Below are 13,949 nucleotides of genomic sequence, written 5' to 3' on the forward strand. Positions count from 1 at the left end.
ATAAAAATGGTGGAAAAAACGTGGATTTTGGAGGCTGGAAAAGGGAAATGGGGGAACTGGAGGGGACTGGGGGTCACTGGAAGCACTGGGAGGGGGGTTGGGGTCACTGGGAGGGGACTGGGGGTGACTGGAAGCACTGGGAGGGCACTGGGAGAGAACTGGGAGGGGGTTTGGGGGGGACTGGGAGCACTGGGAGGGGACTGGGAGGGGGTTTGGGGGGGACTGGAGCACTGGGAGGGGACTGGGGGTCACTGGGAGCACTGGGAGGGCACTGGAGGGGGTTTGGGGGTCACTGGGAGCACTGGGAGGGCACTGGGAGGGGGTTTGGGGGGACTGGGAGCGCTGGGAGGGGGCACTGGGAGTACTGGGAGGTGATGGGGAAGGACTGGGAGCACTGGGAAGAGACTGGAGCAGCATGAGGGAACTGGGAGCACTGGGAGGGGACTGGGAAGGGACTGGAAGGGGGACTGGGTGGGACTGGGAGGCCATGGGAGGGGACTGGGGGGGTCACTGGAAGTACTGGGGGCACTGGGAGGGCACTGGGAGGGAGTGAGGTGGAAACTGGAGGCACTGGGAGGCACTGGGAGGGGACTGGGATGATACTGGGAGGATACTGGGAGGCACTGGGGCTACTGGGAGGCACTGGGTGGTGCCCTGGGGTTACTGGGAGGGACCCTGGGGTTACTGGGAGGAGCCCTGGGGTTACTGGGGGTTACTGGGAGGGGCCCTGGGGTTACTGGGGTTACTGGAAGCACTGGGTGGGGACGCCCCTCCCCCACTTCCCCCCATGGCGCCCGCGGGGCTGGTGCTGGCGCTGCTCTGCGCCCCCCTGGGGCCCGCGGGTACTGGGAGCACTGGGAGGGGACTGGGAGGGGACTGGGAGCACTGGGAAGGGACTGGGAGGGGGCCGGGGGGCACTGGAGCAGCGGGTGGCACTGGGAGGGAACTGGGGGGTGCTGGGAGGGGAGGGGAGGAACTGGGAGGCACTGGGAGGGAGTGGGGGGAACTGGAGGGGACTGGGAGCACTGGGAGGGGACTGGGAGGCACTGGGAGGGGGGTAGGAGGCCACTGGGAGAGGACTGGGAGGCACTGGGAGGGCACTGGGAGCACTGGGAGGTCACTGGTGTCCCTGGGGGGCAGGTGCTGGGTCCGTGTTGTGCTTCGTGGGGCCCTCGGGGTGCTGGGAGCCGCTGCTGGGGGCACTGGGAGCACTGGGAGGTCACTGGTGTCCCTGGTGTCCCTGGTGTCCCTGGTGTCCCCGGTGGCACTGGTGGCACTGGGAGGTCACTGGTGTCACTGGTGTCCCTGGGATCAGGCGCGGGCTCCGTGTTGTGCTTCGTGGGGCCCTCGGGGTGCTCGGAGCCGCTGCTGGAGCTGCCGGTGCCGCTCGCCGACTGCTGCCTCAACCCCTCCTACTGGTACCGACGGCGCCACCGCGGCCTCTGCCGCCCCTGCCGGTGCGTCACGGGGACACCGGGGGACACCGGGGGGCACCTGGGGTCACCTGGGGGGCCTTGGTCACCCTCAGGTGCCACCGTGGCCACCACAAGCCGTTGGGGGTCATCGGGGGTCATTGTGGCCACCACGAGCCACCACAAGCCACCATCGAAGGCCGCCAGGTGCCATTGAAGACCACCGGGTGCCACCAGGTGCCATTAGATGCCACCAAATGCCATTTGGAGGCCCTTGGGTGCCATTGGGTGCCACCAAATGCCATTGAAGGCCACTAGGTGCCACCAGGTGCCAGCAGGTGCCGTCAAAGGCCAGTGGGTGCCATTAGAAGCCACCAGGTGCCACCAAATGCCATTGAAGGCCTTTGGGTGCCACCAAATGCCATTTGAAGGCCACTGGGTGCCACCAGATGCCATTAGATGTCACCAAATGCCATCGAAGGCCACCAGGTGCCATTGGGTGCCACCAGCGCCATTGAAAGGCCTCTAGGTGCCCTTGAAGGCCCTTGGGTGCCACCAGGTGCCGTTTAAGGCCCTTGGATGCCATTGGAAGCCACCAGGTGCCACCAGGTGCCATTAAAGGCCACTGAGTGCCACCAGGTGCCACCAAATGCCATTAAAGGCCACCAGGTGCCACCAAATGCCATTGAAGGCCCTTGGGTGCCACCAAATGCCATTGAAGGCCACCAGGTGCCATTAGATACCACCAAATGTCATTGAAGGCCACCAGGTGCCATTGAAAGCCACCAGGTGCCACCAGGTGCCCTTGAAGGCCCTTGGGTGTCATTGAGTGCCACTAGGTGCCACCAGGTGCCATTAAAGGCCACTGAGTGCCACCAGGTGCCATTGAAAGGCCTCTAGGTGCCCTTGAAGGCCCTTGGGTGTCATTGGAAGCCACCAGGTGCCACCAGGTGCCATTGAAGGCCCTTGGGTGCCATTGAGTGCCACTAGGTGCCACCAGGTGCCATTAAAGGCCACTGAGTGCCACCAGGTGCCATTGAAAGGCCTCTAGGTGCCCTTGAAGGCCCTTAGGTGCCACCAGGTGCCATTGAAAGGCCCTTGGGTGCCATTGGAAGCCACCAGGTGCCACCAGGTGCCTTTGGGTGCCACCAAATGCCATTTGAAGGCCACTAGATGCCACCAGGTGCCACCAGGTGCCGTCGAAGGCCACTGAGTGCCACCAGGTGCCATTGAAAGGCCCCCAGGTGCCCTCGAAGGCCCTTGGGTGCCCCCAGGTGCCCCCCTGACGTCCCCGCGTCCCCAGGCCGGAGACGTGGGGCCCGTGGGGGCCGTGGGGCGCCTGCTCGGCCTCGTGCGGGGAGGGGACGCAGCTGCGGGGACGGGGACGGCGCCGCGAGGCCCACGGGGACGACCGCGAGTGGCAGCGGAGAGTGTGCGACCTGCCCTGCTGCCCCGGTGGGACTGGGGGGGGCGCTGGGGGGGGCACTGGGAGGGCACTGGGAGGGCACTGGGGATACTGGGAGGGCACTATGGGGACACTGGGAGGCACTAGGGGGCACTGGGAGGGCACTGGGAGGGACTGGGAGGGCACTGGGAGGGACTGGGAGCACTGGGAGGGAGCTGAGAGGGACGTGGGAAGGACTGGGAGGGCACTGGGAGGGCACTGGGAGCACTGGGAGGGCACTGGGAGGGCACTGGGAGCACTGGGGGAGGGCGCAGGGCGGGCACTAGGACCGCGCGGCTTCCCGCCCCACGTGACCCGCGCTCCTTTCCCCCCGCCACGTGACCAGAGGCCGGCGCGTGGGCGCCGTGGGGCCCCTGGGCGCCCTGCTCGGTCACGTGCGGCTCCGGCAGCCAATGGCGGGAGCGCAGCTGCCCTGACCCCGCCCCCCGCTGCGGGGGGGGCTGCGGCGCGGGGGACGCCCGAGAGACCCGGATGTGCGCCGCCGCCCTGGTCACGTGCCCAGGTAGAGCGGGGCGGGGGAGGGAGGAGGGAGCCGCGCGGTCCTAGCGCCCCACCCCACCCCGCGCCTGCTCCCTCCCAGTAACTCCCAGTCCCTCCCACTCCCCTCCCAGTAACTCCCAGTGCTCCGAATCTCCTCTGAGTCCCCTCCCAGTCCCCCTCACTCTTCTCCAGTCCCCATTATCTGCTCCCAGTCCCTCCCAGTCCCTCCCCTACTCCCCTCTCAGTGCTCCCAGTGCTCCCAGTGCCTCCCAGTTCCCTCCCAGTGCTCTCAACCGGCTCTAAGTCCTCTCCCAGTCCCTCCCAGTCCCACTCACTCTTCTCCCAGTCCCCATTATCTGCTCCCAGTTCCCCCTCAGTGCCTCCCAGTTGCCCCGACTCCCCTCCCAGTCCCTCCCAGTGCCTCCCACTCCCCTCCCAGTGCCTCCCAGTCCCCCCTACTCCCCTCCCAGTGCCTCCCAGTCCCCCCTACTCCCCTCCCAGTGCCTCCCAGTCCCCCCTACTCCCCTCCCAATCCCTCCCAGTCCCTCCCAGTCCCCCCCCCCAGTGCTCCCAGCGCTCCCAGCCGCTGTCCCCGCAGTGGGGGGCTCCTGGGGGCCCTGGGGGCCCTGGGGCGGCTGCTCGCGGAGCTGCCGGAGCTCGGGGGCCCCGGAGCCGGAGCGAACCCGGAGCCGCCGCTGCGATTCGCCGCCGCCCTCGGTGGAGCCGCCGGGAGCCCCGTGCCGGGGGGGGGACACGGAGAGAGAGCCCTGCCCGGGGCTGCCCCCCTGCCCCGGTGAGGAGGGGGGGGGGACCCCGAAAATGAGGGAGGGGGCACCCCGATATGGGACCCTAAAGGGGGCGGAACGTCGTGATAGGGGACCCTAAAGAGGGGGGGACACCAATAAGGGGGGGACAACCGGATATGGGAACCTAAAAAAGGGGGGGGGACACCAATAAGGGGGGGACACCCCGATATGGAACCTTAAAGGGGGGGGAACGTCGTGATATGGGACCCTTAAAGAGGGGGGGAACTCAGATATGGGGCCCTAAAGAGGGGGGGACACCAATATGGGGGGGACAACCGGATATGGGAACCTAAAGAGGGGGGGGACCCCAATATGGGACCCTGAAGGGAGGGGGACCCCGATATGGGACCCTAAAGGGGGGCGGAACTCAGATATGGAACCCTAAAGAGGGGGGGGACACTAATATGGGGGGGACACCCGGATATGGGACCTAAAGGGAGGGGGGGACCCCAATATGAGACCCCAAAGTGGGGGGGAACCCCGATATGAGACCCCAAAGTGGGGGGGGGACCCCGATATGGGAGGGAGACAGCCCGATATGGGACTCGGAAGTGGGGGGGGACCCTGATATGGGATCCTAAAGAGGGGGGGACACCAATATGGGAACCTAAAGAGGGGGGGGACCCCTATATGGGACCCTAAGTGGGGGGCGGAACTCAGATATGGGACCCTAAAGAGGGGGGGGGACACTAATATGGGGGGGACACCCGGATATGGGACCTAAAGGGAGGGGGACACCCCAATATGGGACCCTAAAGTGGGGGGGGGACACCCCGATATGGGGGGGAGACACCCCGATATGGGACCCTAAAGGGGTCGGAACGTCGCGATATGGGAACCTATAGAGGGGGGGACACCAATAAGGGGGGGACACCCCGATATGGGACCCTAAAGGGAGGGGCGGAACTCAGATATGGGACCCTAAAGAGGGGGGGGGGACACTAATATGGGGGGGACACCCGGATATGGGACTCTAAGGGGGGGAGCGGAACTCAGATATGGGACCCTAAAGAGGGGGGGGACACACTAATATGGGGGGGACACCCGGATATGGGACTCTAAGGGGGGGAGCGGAACTCAGATATGGGACCCTAAAGAGGGGGGGGACACACTAATATGGGGGGGACACCCGGATATGGGACTCTAAGGGGGGGAGCGGAACTCAGATATGGGACCCTAAAGAGGGGGGGGACACACTAATATGGGGGGGACACCCGGATATGGGACTCTAAGGGGGGGGGAGGGTCACGTGACCCAACCCCCCCCCCCCGCCCCCCCCGCAGTCGACGGCGCGTGGGGCCCCTGGGGCCCCGCCCCGCCCTGCCCGGTCACGTGCGGGCTGGGCGCGGTCACGTGGCGCCGCGCGTGCGACTCCCCCGCCCCCCGGCACGGCGGCCGCGGTTGCCCGGGAAACGGGACCCGGCGCGAGGCCTGCGGGCCCCTGGGGGCCTGTCCCGGTGAGGGGGCGGGGCCGGAGGGGAGGGGGCGGGGCTGAAAGGGAGGGGGCGGGGCCTGAGGGGCGGGGGGGCTGAGAGGGAGGGGGCGGGGTCTGAGGGGAGGGGGTGGGGCCTGAGAGGGAGGGGGCGGGGTCTGTGGGGCTCTATGGGGCAGTGGGGGCTATGGGTGCTCTATGGGTCAATGGGGCTCTGTGGGTCAATGAGGCTCTATGGCTCAATGGGGCTCTATGGGTCAATGAGGCTCTATGGGTCAATGAGGCTCTATGGGGCAGTGGGGCTCTATGGGTCTGTGGGGCTCTATGGGTCAATGTGTCTCTATGGGGCAGGGGGCTCTATGGGGCAGTGGGGCTCTATGGGTCAATGTGTCTCTATGGGTCAATGGGGCTCTATGGGTCAGTGGGGCTCTATGGGTCAGTGGGAGCTATGGGGGCTCTATGGGTCTGTGGGGCTCTATGGGTCAATGGGGCTCTATGGGTCTGTGTGGCTCTATGGGGCAGTGGGGGCTATGGGGGGTCTATGGGGCAGTGGGGCTCTATGGGGCAGTGGGGCTCTATGGGTCAATGGGGCTCTGTGGGTCAATGGGGCTCTATGGGTCAATGAGGCTCTGTGGGTCAATGGGGCTCTATGGGTCAATGAGGCTCTATGGGTCAGTGGGGCTCTATGGGTCAGTGGGGGCTCTATGGGTCAATGTGTCTCTATGGGGCAGGGGGCTCTATGGGTCAGTGGGGCTCTATGGGTCAGTGAGGCTCTATGGGTCAATGGGGCTCTATGGGTCAGTGGGGGCTATGGGGGCTCTATGGGTCTGTGGGGCTCTATGGGTCAATGGGGCTCTATGGGTCAGTGGGGACTATGGGGGCTCTATGGGTCTGTGGGGCTCTATGGGTCAATGGGGCTCTATGGGTCTGTGTGGCTCTATGGGGCAGTGGGGGCTATGGGGGGTCTATGGGTCAATGAGGCTCTATGGGGCAGTGGGGCTCTATGGGTCAATGAGGCTCTATGGGTCAGTGAGGCTCTATGGGGCAATGGGGCTCTGTGGGTCAATGGGGCTCTATGGGTCAATGGGGCTCTATGGGTCAATGGGGCTCTATGGGGCAATGGGGCTCTATGGGGCAATGGGGCTCTATGGGGCAGTGGGGCTCTATGGGGGGGGCTCTATGGGTCAATGGGTCTCTATGGGGTCAGTGGGGCTCTATGGGTCAATGAGGCTCTGTGGGTCAGTGGGGGCTATGGGGGCTCTATGGGTCTGTGGGGCTCTATGGGGCAGGGGGTGTCTATGGGTCAAAGTGTCTCTATGGGGCGGGGGGTCAATGTGTCTCTATGGGGCGGGGGGCTCTATGGGTCAATGTGTCTCTATGGGTCAATGGGGCTCTATGGGTCAGTGGGGCTCTATGGGGCAATGGGGCTCTATGGGTCAATGTGTCTCTATGGGGCAGGGGGGGTCTATGGGTCAATGTGTCTCTATGGGTCAATGTGTCTCTATGGGGCAGGGGGGTCTATGGGTCAATGTGTCTCTATGGGGCGGGGGGGGTCTGTGGGGCTCTATGGGGCGGGGGCATCTATGGGTCAATGTGTCTCTATGGGGCGGGGGGGGTCTATGGGTCAATGTGTCTCTATGGGGCAGGGGGGCTCTATGGGTCAATGTGTCTCTATGGGGCGGGGGGGGTCTATGGGTCAATGTGTCTCTATGGGGCAGGGGGGTCTATGGGTCAATGTGTCTCTATGGGGCAGGGGGGCTCTATGGGTCAATGGGGCTCTATGGGGCAGTGGGGACTACGGGGGGGCTATGGGTCTGTGGGGCTCTATGGGGCAGGGGGGTCAAAGTGTCTCTATGGGGCAGGGGGCTCTATGGGTCAATGTGTCTCTATGGGGCAGGGGGCTCTATGGGTCAATGTGTCTCTATGGGGCAGGGGGGTCTATGGGTCAATGTGTCTCTATGGGTCAATGGGGCTCTATGGGGCAGGGGGGTCAATGTGTCTCTATGGGTCAATGGGGCTCTATGGGGCAGGGGGGTCAATGTGTCTCTATGGGGCGGGGGGGTCTATGGGTCAATGTGTCTCTATGGGGCGGGGGGGTCTATGGGTCAATGTGTCTCTATGGGGCGGGGGGGTCTATGGGTCAATGGGGCTCTATGGGGCAGGGGGGTCAATAGGGCTCTATGGAGCATTTGGGGGGGGTCTGTAGGTCAATGGAATTCTATGGGGCGGGGGGGTCTATGGGTCAATGTGTCTCTATGGGGCAGGGGGGCTCTATGGGTCAATGGGGCTCTATGGGGCAGTGGGGACTACGGGGGGGCTATGGGTCTGTGGGGCTCTATGGGGCAGTGGGGGCTGTGGGGGGTCTATGGGTCTGTGGGGCTCTATGGGTCAATGGGGCTCTATGGGGCAGTGGGGGCTATGGGGGCTCTATGGGTCTGTGGGGCTCTATGGGGCAGGGGGGGCTATGGGGGGTCTATGGGTCTGTGGGGCTCTATGGGTCTGTGGGGCTCTATGGGTCAATGTGTCTCTATGGGGCAGGGGGGTCTATGGGTCAACGTGTCTCTATGGGGCAGGGGGGTCTATGGGTCAATGTGTCTCTATGGGGCAGGGGGGGTCTATGGGTCAATGTGTCTCTATGGGGCAGGGGGGTCTATGGGTCAGTGTGTCTCTATGGGGCAGGGGGGTCTATGGGTCAATGTGTCTCTATGGGGCGGGGGGGTCTATGGGTCAATGTGTCTCTATGGGGCAGGGGTGTCAATATGTCTCTATGGGGCAGGGGGGTCTATGGGTCAATGGGGCTCTATGGGGCGGGGGGGTCAATATGTCTCTATGGGGCAGGGGGGGTCTATGGGTCAATGGGGCAGTGTGGGGCTATGGGGGGTCTATGGGGTGGCTATAGGGGCCCCACATCTCCCCCCCGCCCCCCCAGACGTGGCGCACTGGTCGCCGTGGGGCGCGTGGTCGCCCTGCGTGCGGCCGCTGTGGGGCTCGCTGAGCTGCCAGGAGGCCGTGGGGCAGCAGCGCCGCACGCGGGAATGTGTGGGGCGCACGCCGGGGGGCCCCCCCTGCCCCACGGACGAGGCCGGGGGCACCATCCAGATCCACGCCTGCTACAACATCCAGCACTGCCTGCGTGAGTCCCCCACGGCGCCCTATATCTGCCCCACAGCACCTATAGCGCCCTAGAGCTGCCCTATGGAGCCCTATGGCTGCCCCACGGCACCCTATAGCACCCTAGAGCTGCCCTATGGAGCCCTATGGCTGCCCCATAGCACCCTATAGCACCCTAGAGCTGCCCCATAGCACCCTATAGTGCCCTAGAGCTACCCTATAGAGCCCTAGAGCTGCCCCATAGCACCCTATAGTGCCCTAGAGCTGCCCTATGGAGCCCTATGGCTGCCCCATAGCACCCTATAGTGCCCTACAGCTGCCCCATAGCACCCTATAGCAACCTAGAGCTGCCCTATGGAGCCCTATGGCTGCCCCATAGTACCCTATAGCAACCTAGAGCTGCCCTATGGAGCCCTAGAGCTGCCCCACAGCACCCTATAGCAACCTAGAGCTGCCCCACAGCACCCTATAGCACCCTAGAGCTGCCCCATAGCACCCTATAGTGCCCTAGAGCTACCCTATAGAGCCCTAGAGCTGCCCCATAGCACCCTATAGTGCCCTAGAGCTGCCCTATGGAGCCCTATGGCTGCCCCATAGCACCCTATAGTGCCCTACAGCTGCCCCATAGCACCCTATAGCAACCTAGAGCTGCCCTATGGAGCCCTATGGCTGCCCCATAGTACCCTATAGTGCCCTAGAGCTACCCTATAGAGCCCTAGAGCTGCCCCATAGCACCCTAAAGAGCCCTAGAGCTGCCCTAAAGAGCCCTAGAGCTGCCCTATAGCACCCTAGAGCTGCCCCACAGCAACCTATAGAGCCCTAGAGCTGCCCCACAGCGCCCTATAGTGCCTTACAGGTGCCCTATGGCTGCCCCACAGCACCCTATAGTGCCCTATAGGTGCCTTATGGAGCCCTAGAGCTGCCCCATAGCACCCTATAGTGCCCTTTAGGTGTCCTATGGAGCCCTATGGCTGCCCTATGGAGCCCTGTAGCGCCCTAGAGCTGCCCTATGGAGCCCTATGGCTGCCCCACAGCACCCTATAGTGCCCTATAGGTGCCCTGTGGAGCCCTATGGCTGCCCCACAGCACCGTATAGTGCCCTAGAGTGCCTTTTGGCACCATATAGCGCCCTATAGCTATCCTATGGAGTCCTGTGGCTGCCTCACCGTGCCCTATAGGTGCCTTATGGAGCCCTATGGCCACCCCACAGCACCCTATAGTGCCCTAGAGCTGCCCCAGCGTGCCCTATAGTGCCCTATAGGTGCCCTATGGAGCCGTATGGCTGCCCCATAGCACCCTAGAGCTGCCCCACAGCACCCTATAGTGCCATATGGAGCCTTATTGTGCCCTAGAGCTGCCCTATGGAGCCCTATGGCTGCCCCACAGCACCCTATAGCGCCCTATAGGTGCCCTATGGAGCCCTATGGCTGCCCCACAGCACCGTATAGTGCCCTATAGGTGCCCTATGGAGCCCTATGGCTGCCCCACAGCACCCTATAGCGCCCTAGAGCTTCCCTATGGAGCCCTATAGCGCCCTATAGCTATCCTATGGAGCCCTATGGCTGCCTCACCGTGCCCTATAGGTGCCTTATGGAGCCCTATGGCCACCCCACAGCACCCTATAGTGCCCTAGAGCTGCCCCAGCGTGCCCTATAGTGCCCTATAGGTGCCCTATGGAGCCGTATGGCTACCCCATAGCACCCTAGAGCTGCCCCATAGCGCCCTAGAGCTGCCCCACAGCACCCTATAGTGCCATATGGAGCCTTATTGTGCCCTATAGGTGCCCTATGGAGCCCTAGAGCTGCCCCACAGCACCCTATAGCACCCTAGAGCTGCCCTATGGAGCCCTATAGCTGCCCCACAGCACCCTATAGCGCCCTAGAGCTGCCCCATAGCACCCTATAGTGCCCTATAGGTGTCCTATGGCTGCCCCACAGCACCCTATAGTGCTCTAGAGCTGCCCTATGGAGCCCTAGAGCTGCCCCACAGCACCCTATAGTGCCCTATAGGTGCCCTATGGAGCCCTATGGCTGCCCCACAGCGCCCTATAGCGCCCTATAGCGCCCTATAGCACCCTATAGTGCCCTAGAGCTGCCCCACAGCACCTTATGGGGCTGGGGGCTCTATGGGGCTGGGGGGGTCTCTATGGGGCTGGTGTCCTATGGGGCTGGGGGGGTCTCTATGGGGCTGGAGGGCTCTCTATGGGGCTGGGGGGGTCTCTCTATGGGGCTGGGGGGGGTCTCTATGGGGCTGGGGGGGGTCTCTATGGGGCTGGGGGGTGTCTCTCTATGGGGCTGGAGGGTGTCTCTCTATGGGGCTGGGGGGGTCTCTATGGGGCTGGGGGGGGCTCTATGGGGCTGGGGGGGGCTCTATGGGTCGAGCCCTCCCTGTGCCCCCAGTGGATGGGAACTGGTCCGACTGGAGCCCCTGGAGCTTCTGCACCCCCCCATGTGGGGCCAGCCCCACACGCAGCCGCTGGCGCGAGTGCCAGCCCGTCCTCCCCGACTACCCGTGAGTGGGGGGCTCTATGGGGCTGGGGGGGTTCTATGGGGTGGAGAGGGGGTCTCTATGGGGCTGGGGGGGCTCTATGGGGTGGAGAGGGGGTCTCTATGGGGCTGGGGGGGGCTCTATGGGGTGGAGAAGGGGTCTCTATAGGGCTGGGGGGGCTCTATGGGGTGGAGAGGGGTCTCTATGGGGCTGGGGGGGGCTCTATGGGGTGGAGAGGGGGTCTCTATGGGGCTGGGGGGGGCTCTATGGGGTGGAGAGGGGGTCTCTATGGGGCTGGGGGGGGCTCTATGGGGTGGAGAAGGGGTCTCTATGGGTCTCTATGGGGCTGGGGGGGTCTCTATGGGGCTGGGGGGTCTCTATGGGGCTGGGGGGGCTCTATGGGGTGGAGAGGGGTCTCTATGGGGCTGGGGGGGGCTCTATGGGGTGGAGAGGGGGTCTCTATGGGGCTGGGGGGGGCTCTATGGGGTGGAGAGGGGGTCTCTATGGGGCTGGGGGGGGCTCTATGGGGTGGAGAGGGGGTCTCTATGGGGCTGGGGGGGGCTCTATGGGGTGGAGAGGGGGTCTCTATGGGGCTGGGGGGGGCTCTATGGGGTGGAGAGGGGGTCTCTATGGGGCTGGGGGGGGCTCTATGGGGTGGAGAGGGCGTCTCTATGGGGCTGGGGGGGGCTCTATGGGGTGGAGAGGGGGTCTCTATGGGGCTGGGGGGGGCTCTATGGGGTGGAGAGGGGGTCTCTATGGGGCTGGGGGGGGCTCTATGGGGTGGAGAGGGGGTCTCTATGGGGCTGGGGGGGGCTCTATGGGGTGGAGAGGGGGTCTCTATGGGGCTGGGGGGGGCTCTATGGGGTGGAGAGGGGGTCTCTATGGGGCAGGGGGGTCTCTATGGGGCACGGGGGGCTCTATGGGGCAGGATCTATGGGTCTGTGACCCCTCCCCAATGCAATTATGGGGGTCCCTAGGGGGTCTTTATGGGGGTCTCTATGGGGCTGGGGGGGGCTCTATGGGGCTGGGGGGGTCTCTATGGGGCAGGGGGGGCTCTATGGGGCAGGATCTATGGGTCTGTGCCCCCCCCCTTCAGGCTGTTGGTGACCCCGGTGGGCTCCTCGGCCCCATCCCGGGTCCAGTTTTGGGGGTCCCCCCGCCCCCGGTGCCCCCCGCTCGAGGGGCAGCGACTGCGCTTGGAGGAGACGGAGCCCTGCAGGGGGGGGCAGCCCTGCCCCGAGCCCCACGGTGAGGGGGGGGGGGTTAAAAATGGGGGGACCCCCCCCCCATGGGGTTTGGGGGGGGGGTCTCTATGGGGGGGGAGTGGGGAGGAAGGGGTTAAAGGGGGGGCTGGGGGTCTCAATGAGGGGAGGAAGGGGTTAAAGGGGGGGGTTGGGGGTCTCAATGAGGGGAGGAAGGGGTTAAAGGGGGGGGTTGGGGGTCTCAAGGGGGGGTAAATGGGGAGGGGGTCACCCCCTTATAGGGTTAAGGGGGGGTCTGGGGGGGGGGAGTGGGGAGGAAGGGGTTAAAGGGGGGGCTGGGGGTCTCAATGAGGGGAGGAAAGGGTTAAAGGGGGGGGTTGGGGGTCTCAATGAGGGGAGGAAAGGGTTAAAGGGGGGGGGTTGGGGGTCTCAAGAGGGGGGTAAATGGGGAGGGGGTCACCCCCTTATGGGGTGGGGGGGTGTCTCTGGGAGGGGGGGTGGGGAGGAAGGGGTTAAAGGGTTAAAGAACTGACCCCCATCCCCCCCTTTCTCCCCCCCCACAGAGGAATGAGCCCTCCCGATGACGTCACAGCCTCCTCTCCCCCCCCCCCCCCAAACCCGAATGGATTCGCCCCCAACAGCCTCTCAATAAACCGACACCCCCCACCCCCGGCACAGCGAGGGGCTCCGAGTGACGTCATCGAGGGGGCGGGGCCTGCGGGAAGGGGGCGGGGCCTGCGGGTGCTGCAGAGGGGGCGGGGCCAGCGGGGGCGCTGCGGAGCCGCTATAGGCCCCATAGACCCCTATAGCTCCCTATAGCCCCTATAGCTCCCTATACCCCCACGACCCTTACAGCCCTTACAGGCCCTATAGCCCCCCCAGCCCCTACAGCTCCTATAGTTCTCCTACCCCCCACAGCCCCTATAGCCTCCCAATCCCCTATAGACCCCCCCAGCCCCTATAGCCCCCAATCCCCTATACCCCCCATAGCCCCTATAGACCCCCCCCATTCCCTATAGCCCCCATAGCCCCTAGACCTCTTAACCCCGCCCCAGCCGCTATAGCCCCTATACCCCTATAGCCCCTAGACCTCTTATAGCCCCTCTACCTCCCATAGCCCTATAGCTCCTATAGCCCCCTAAAGCCCCCCCCAGCCCCTATAGCCCCTAGACCTCTTGTAGCCCCTATAGCCCCCTGAAGCCCACCCCAGCCCCTATAGCCCCTATACCCCTATAGCCCCTAGACCACTTATAGCCCCTCTACCTCCCATAACCCTATAGCTCCTATAGCCCCCTAAAGCCCCCCCAGCCCCTATAGCCCCTACAGCCCCTATAGCCCCTAGACCTCTTAACCCCCCAGCCCCTATAGCCCCTAGACCTCTATAGCCCCCTGAAGCCCCCCAGCCCCTATAGCCCCTATATCCCTATAGCCCCTAGACCTCTTAACCCCCCCAGCCCCTATAGCCCCTAGACCTCTATAGCCCCCTAAAGCCCCCCCAGCCCCTATAGCCCCTAGACCTTTTATAGCCCCTATACCCCTATAGCCCCCTAAAGC

General features: G+C 64.4%; 1 protein-coding gene across 1 annotated transcript; it reads left to right on the forward strand.

The window, feature by feature from the left end:
• The first annotated feature begins 784 nt into the window (after positions 1-784).
• Positions 785-13,050, forward strand: CFP (complement factor properdin). The gene is made up of 10 exons (XM_069883062.1): positions 785-842; positions 1,316-1,457; positions 2,716-2,867; positions 3,203-3,379; positions 3,956-4,150; positions 5,447-5,620; positions 8,525-8,728; positions 11,106-11,217; positions 12,290-12,441; positions 12,959-13,050. The coding sequence occupies exons 1-10, from the start codon at positions 788-790 to the stop codon at positions 12,964-12,966; spliced, it is 1,371 nt and encodes a 456-aa protein (XP_069739163.1). The 5' UTR covers positions 785-787; the 3' UTR covers positions 12,967-13,050.
• The last annotated feature ends 899 nt before the right edge of the window (positions 13,051-13,949 follow it).

Source organism: Phaenicophaeus curvirostris, unplaced genomic scaffold (genome assembly GCF_032191515.1).
Source record: "Phaenicophaeus curvirostris isolate KB17595 unplaced genomic scaffold, BPBGC_Pcur_1.0 scaffold_499, whole genome shotgun sequence".
Taxonomy (NCBI): domain Eukaryota; kingdom Metazoa; phylum Chordata; class Aves; order Cuculiformes; family Cuculidae; genus Phaenicophaeus; species Phaenicophaeus curvirostris.

What these genes read in the sequence shown, in the direction of transcription:
- CFP (XM_069883062.1), top strand. Translation starts at nt 788, where the DNA reads ATGGCGCCCGCGGGGCTGGTGCTGGCGCTGCTCTGCGCCCCCCTGGGG. An exon ending in CGCCCCCCTGGGGCCCGCGG is followed by an intron (nt 843 to 1,315) that starts GTACTGGGAGCA and finishes CCCTGGGATCAG; the next exon opens with GCGCGGGCTCCGTGTTGTGC. An exon ending in CGCCCTGGTCACGTGCCCAG is followed by an intron (nt 3,380 to 3,955) that starts GTAGAGCGGGGC and finishes CTGTCCCCGCAG; the next exon opens with TGGGGGGCTCCTGGGGGCCC.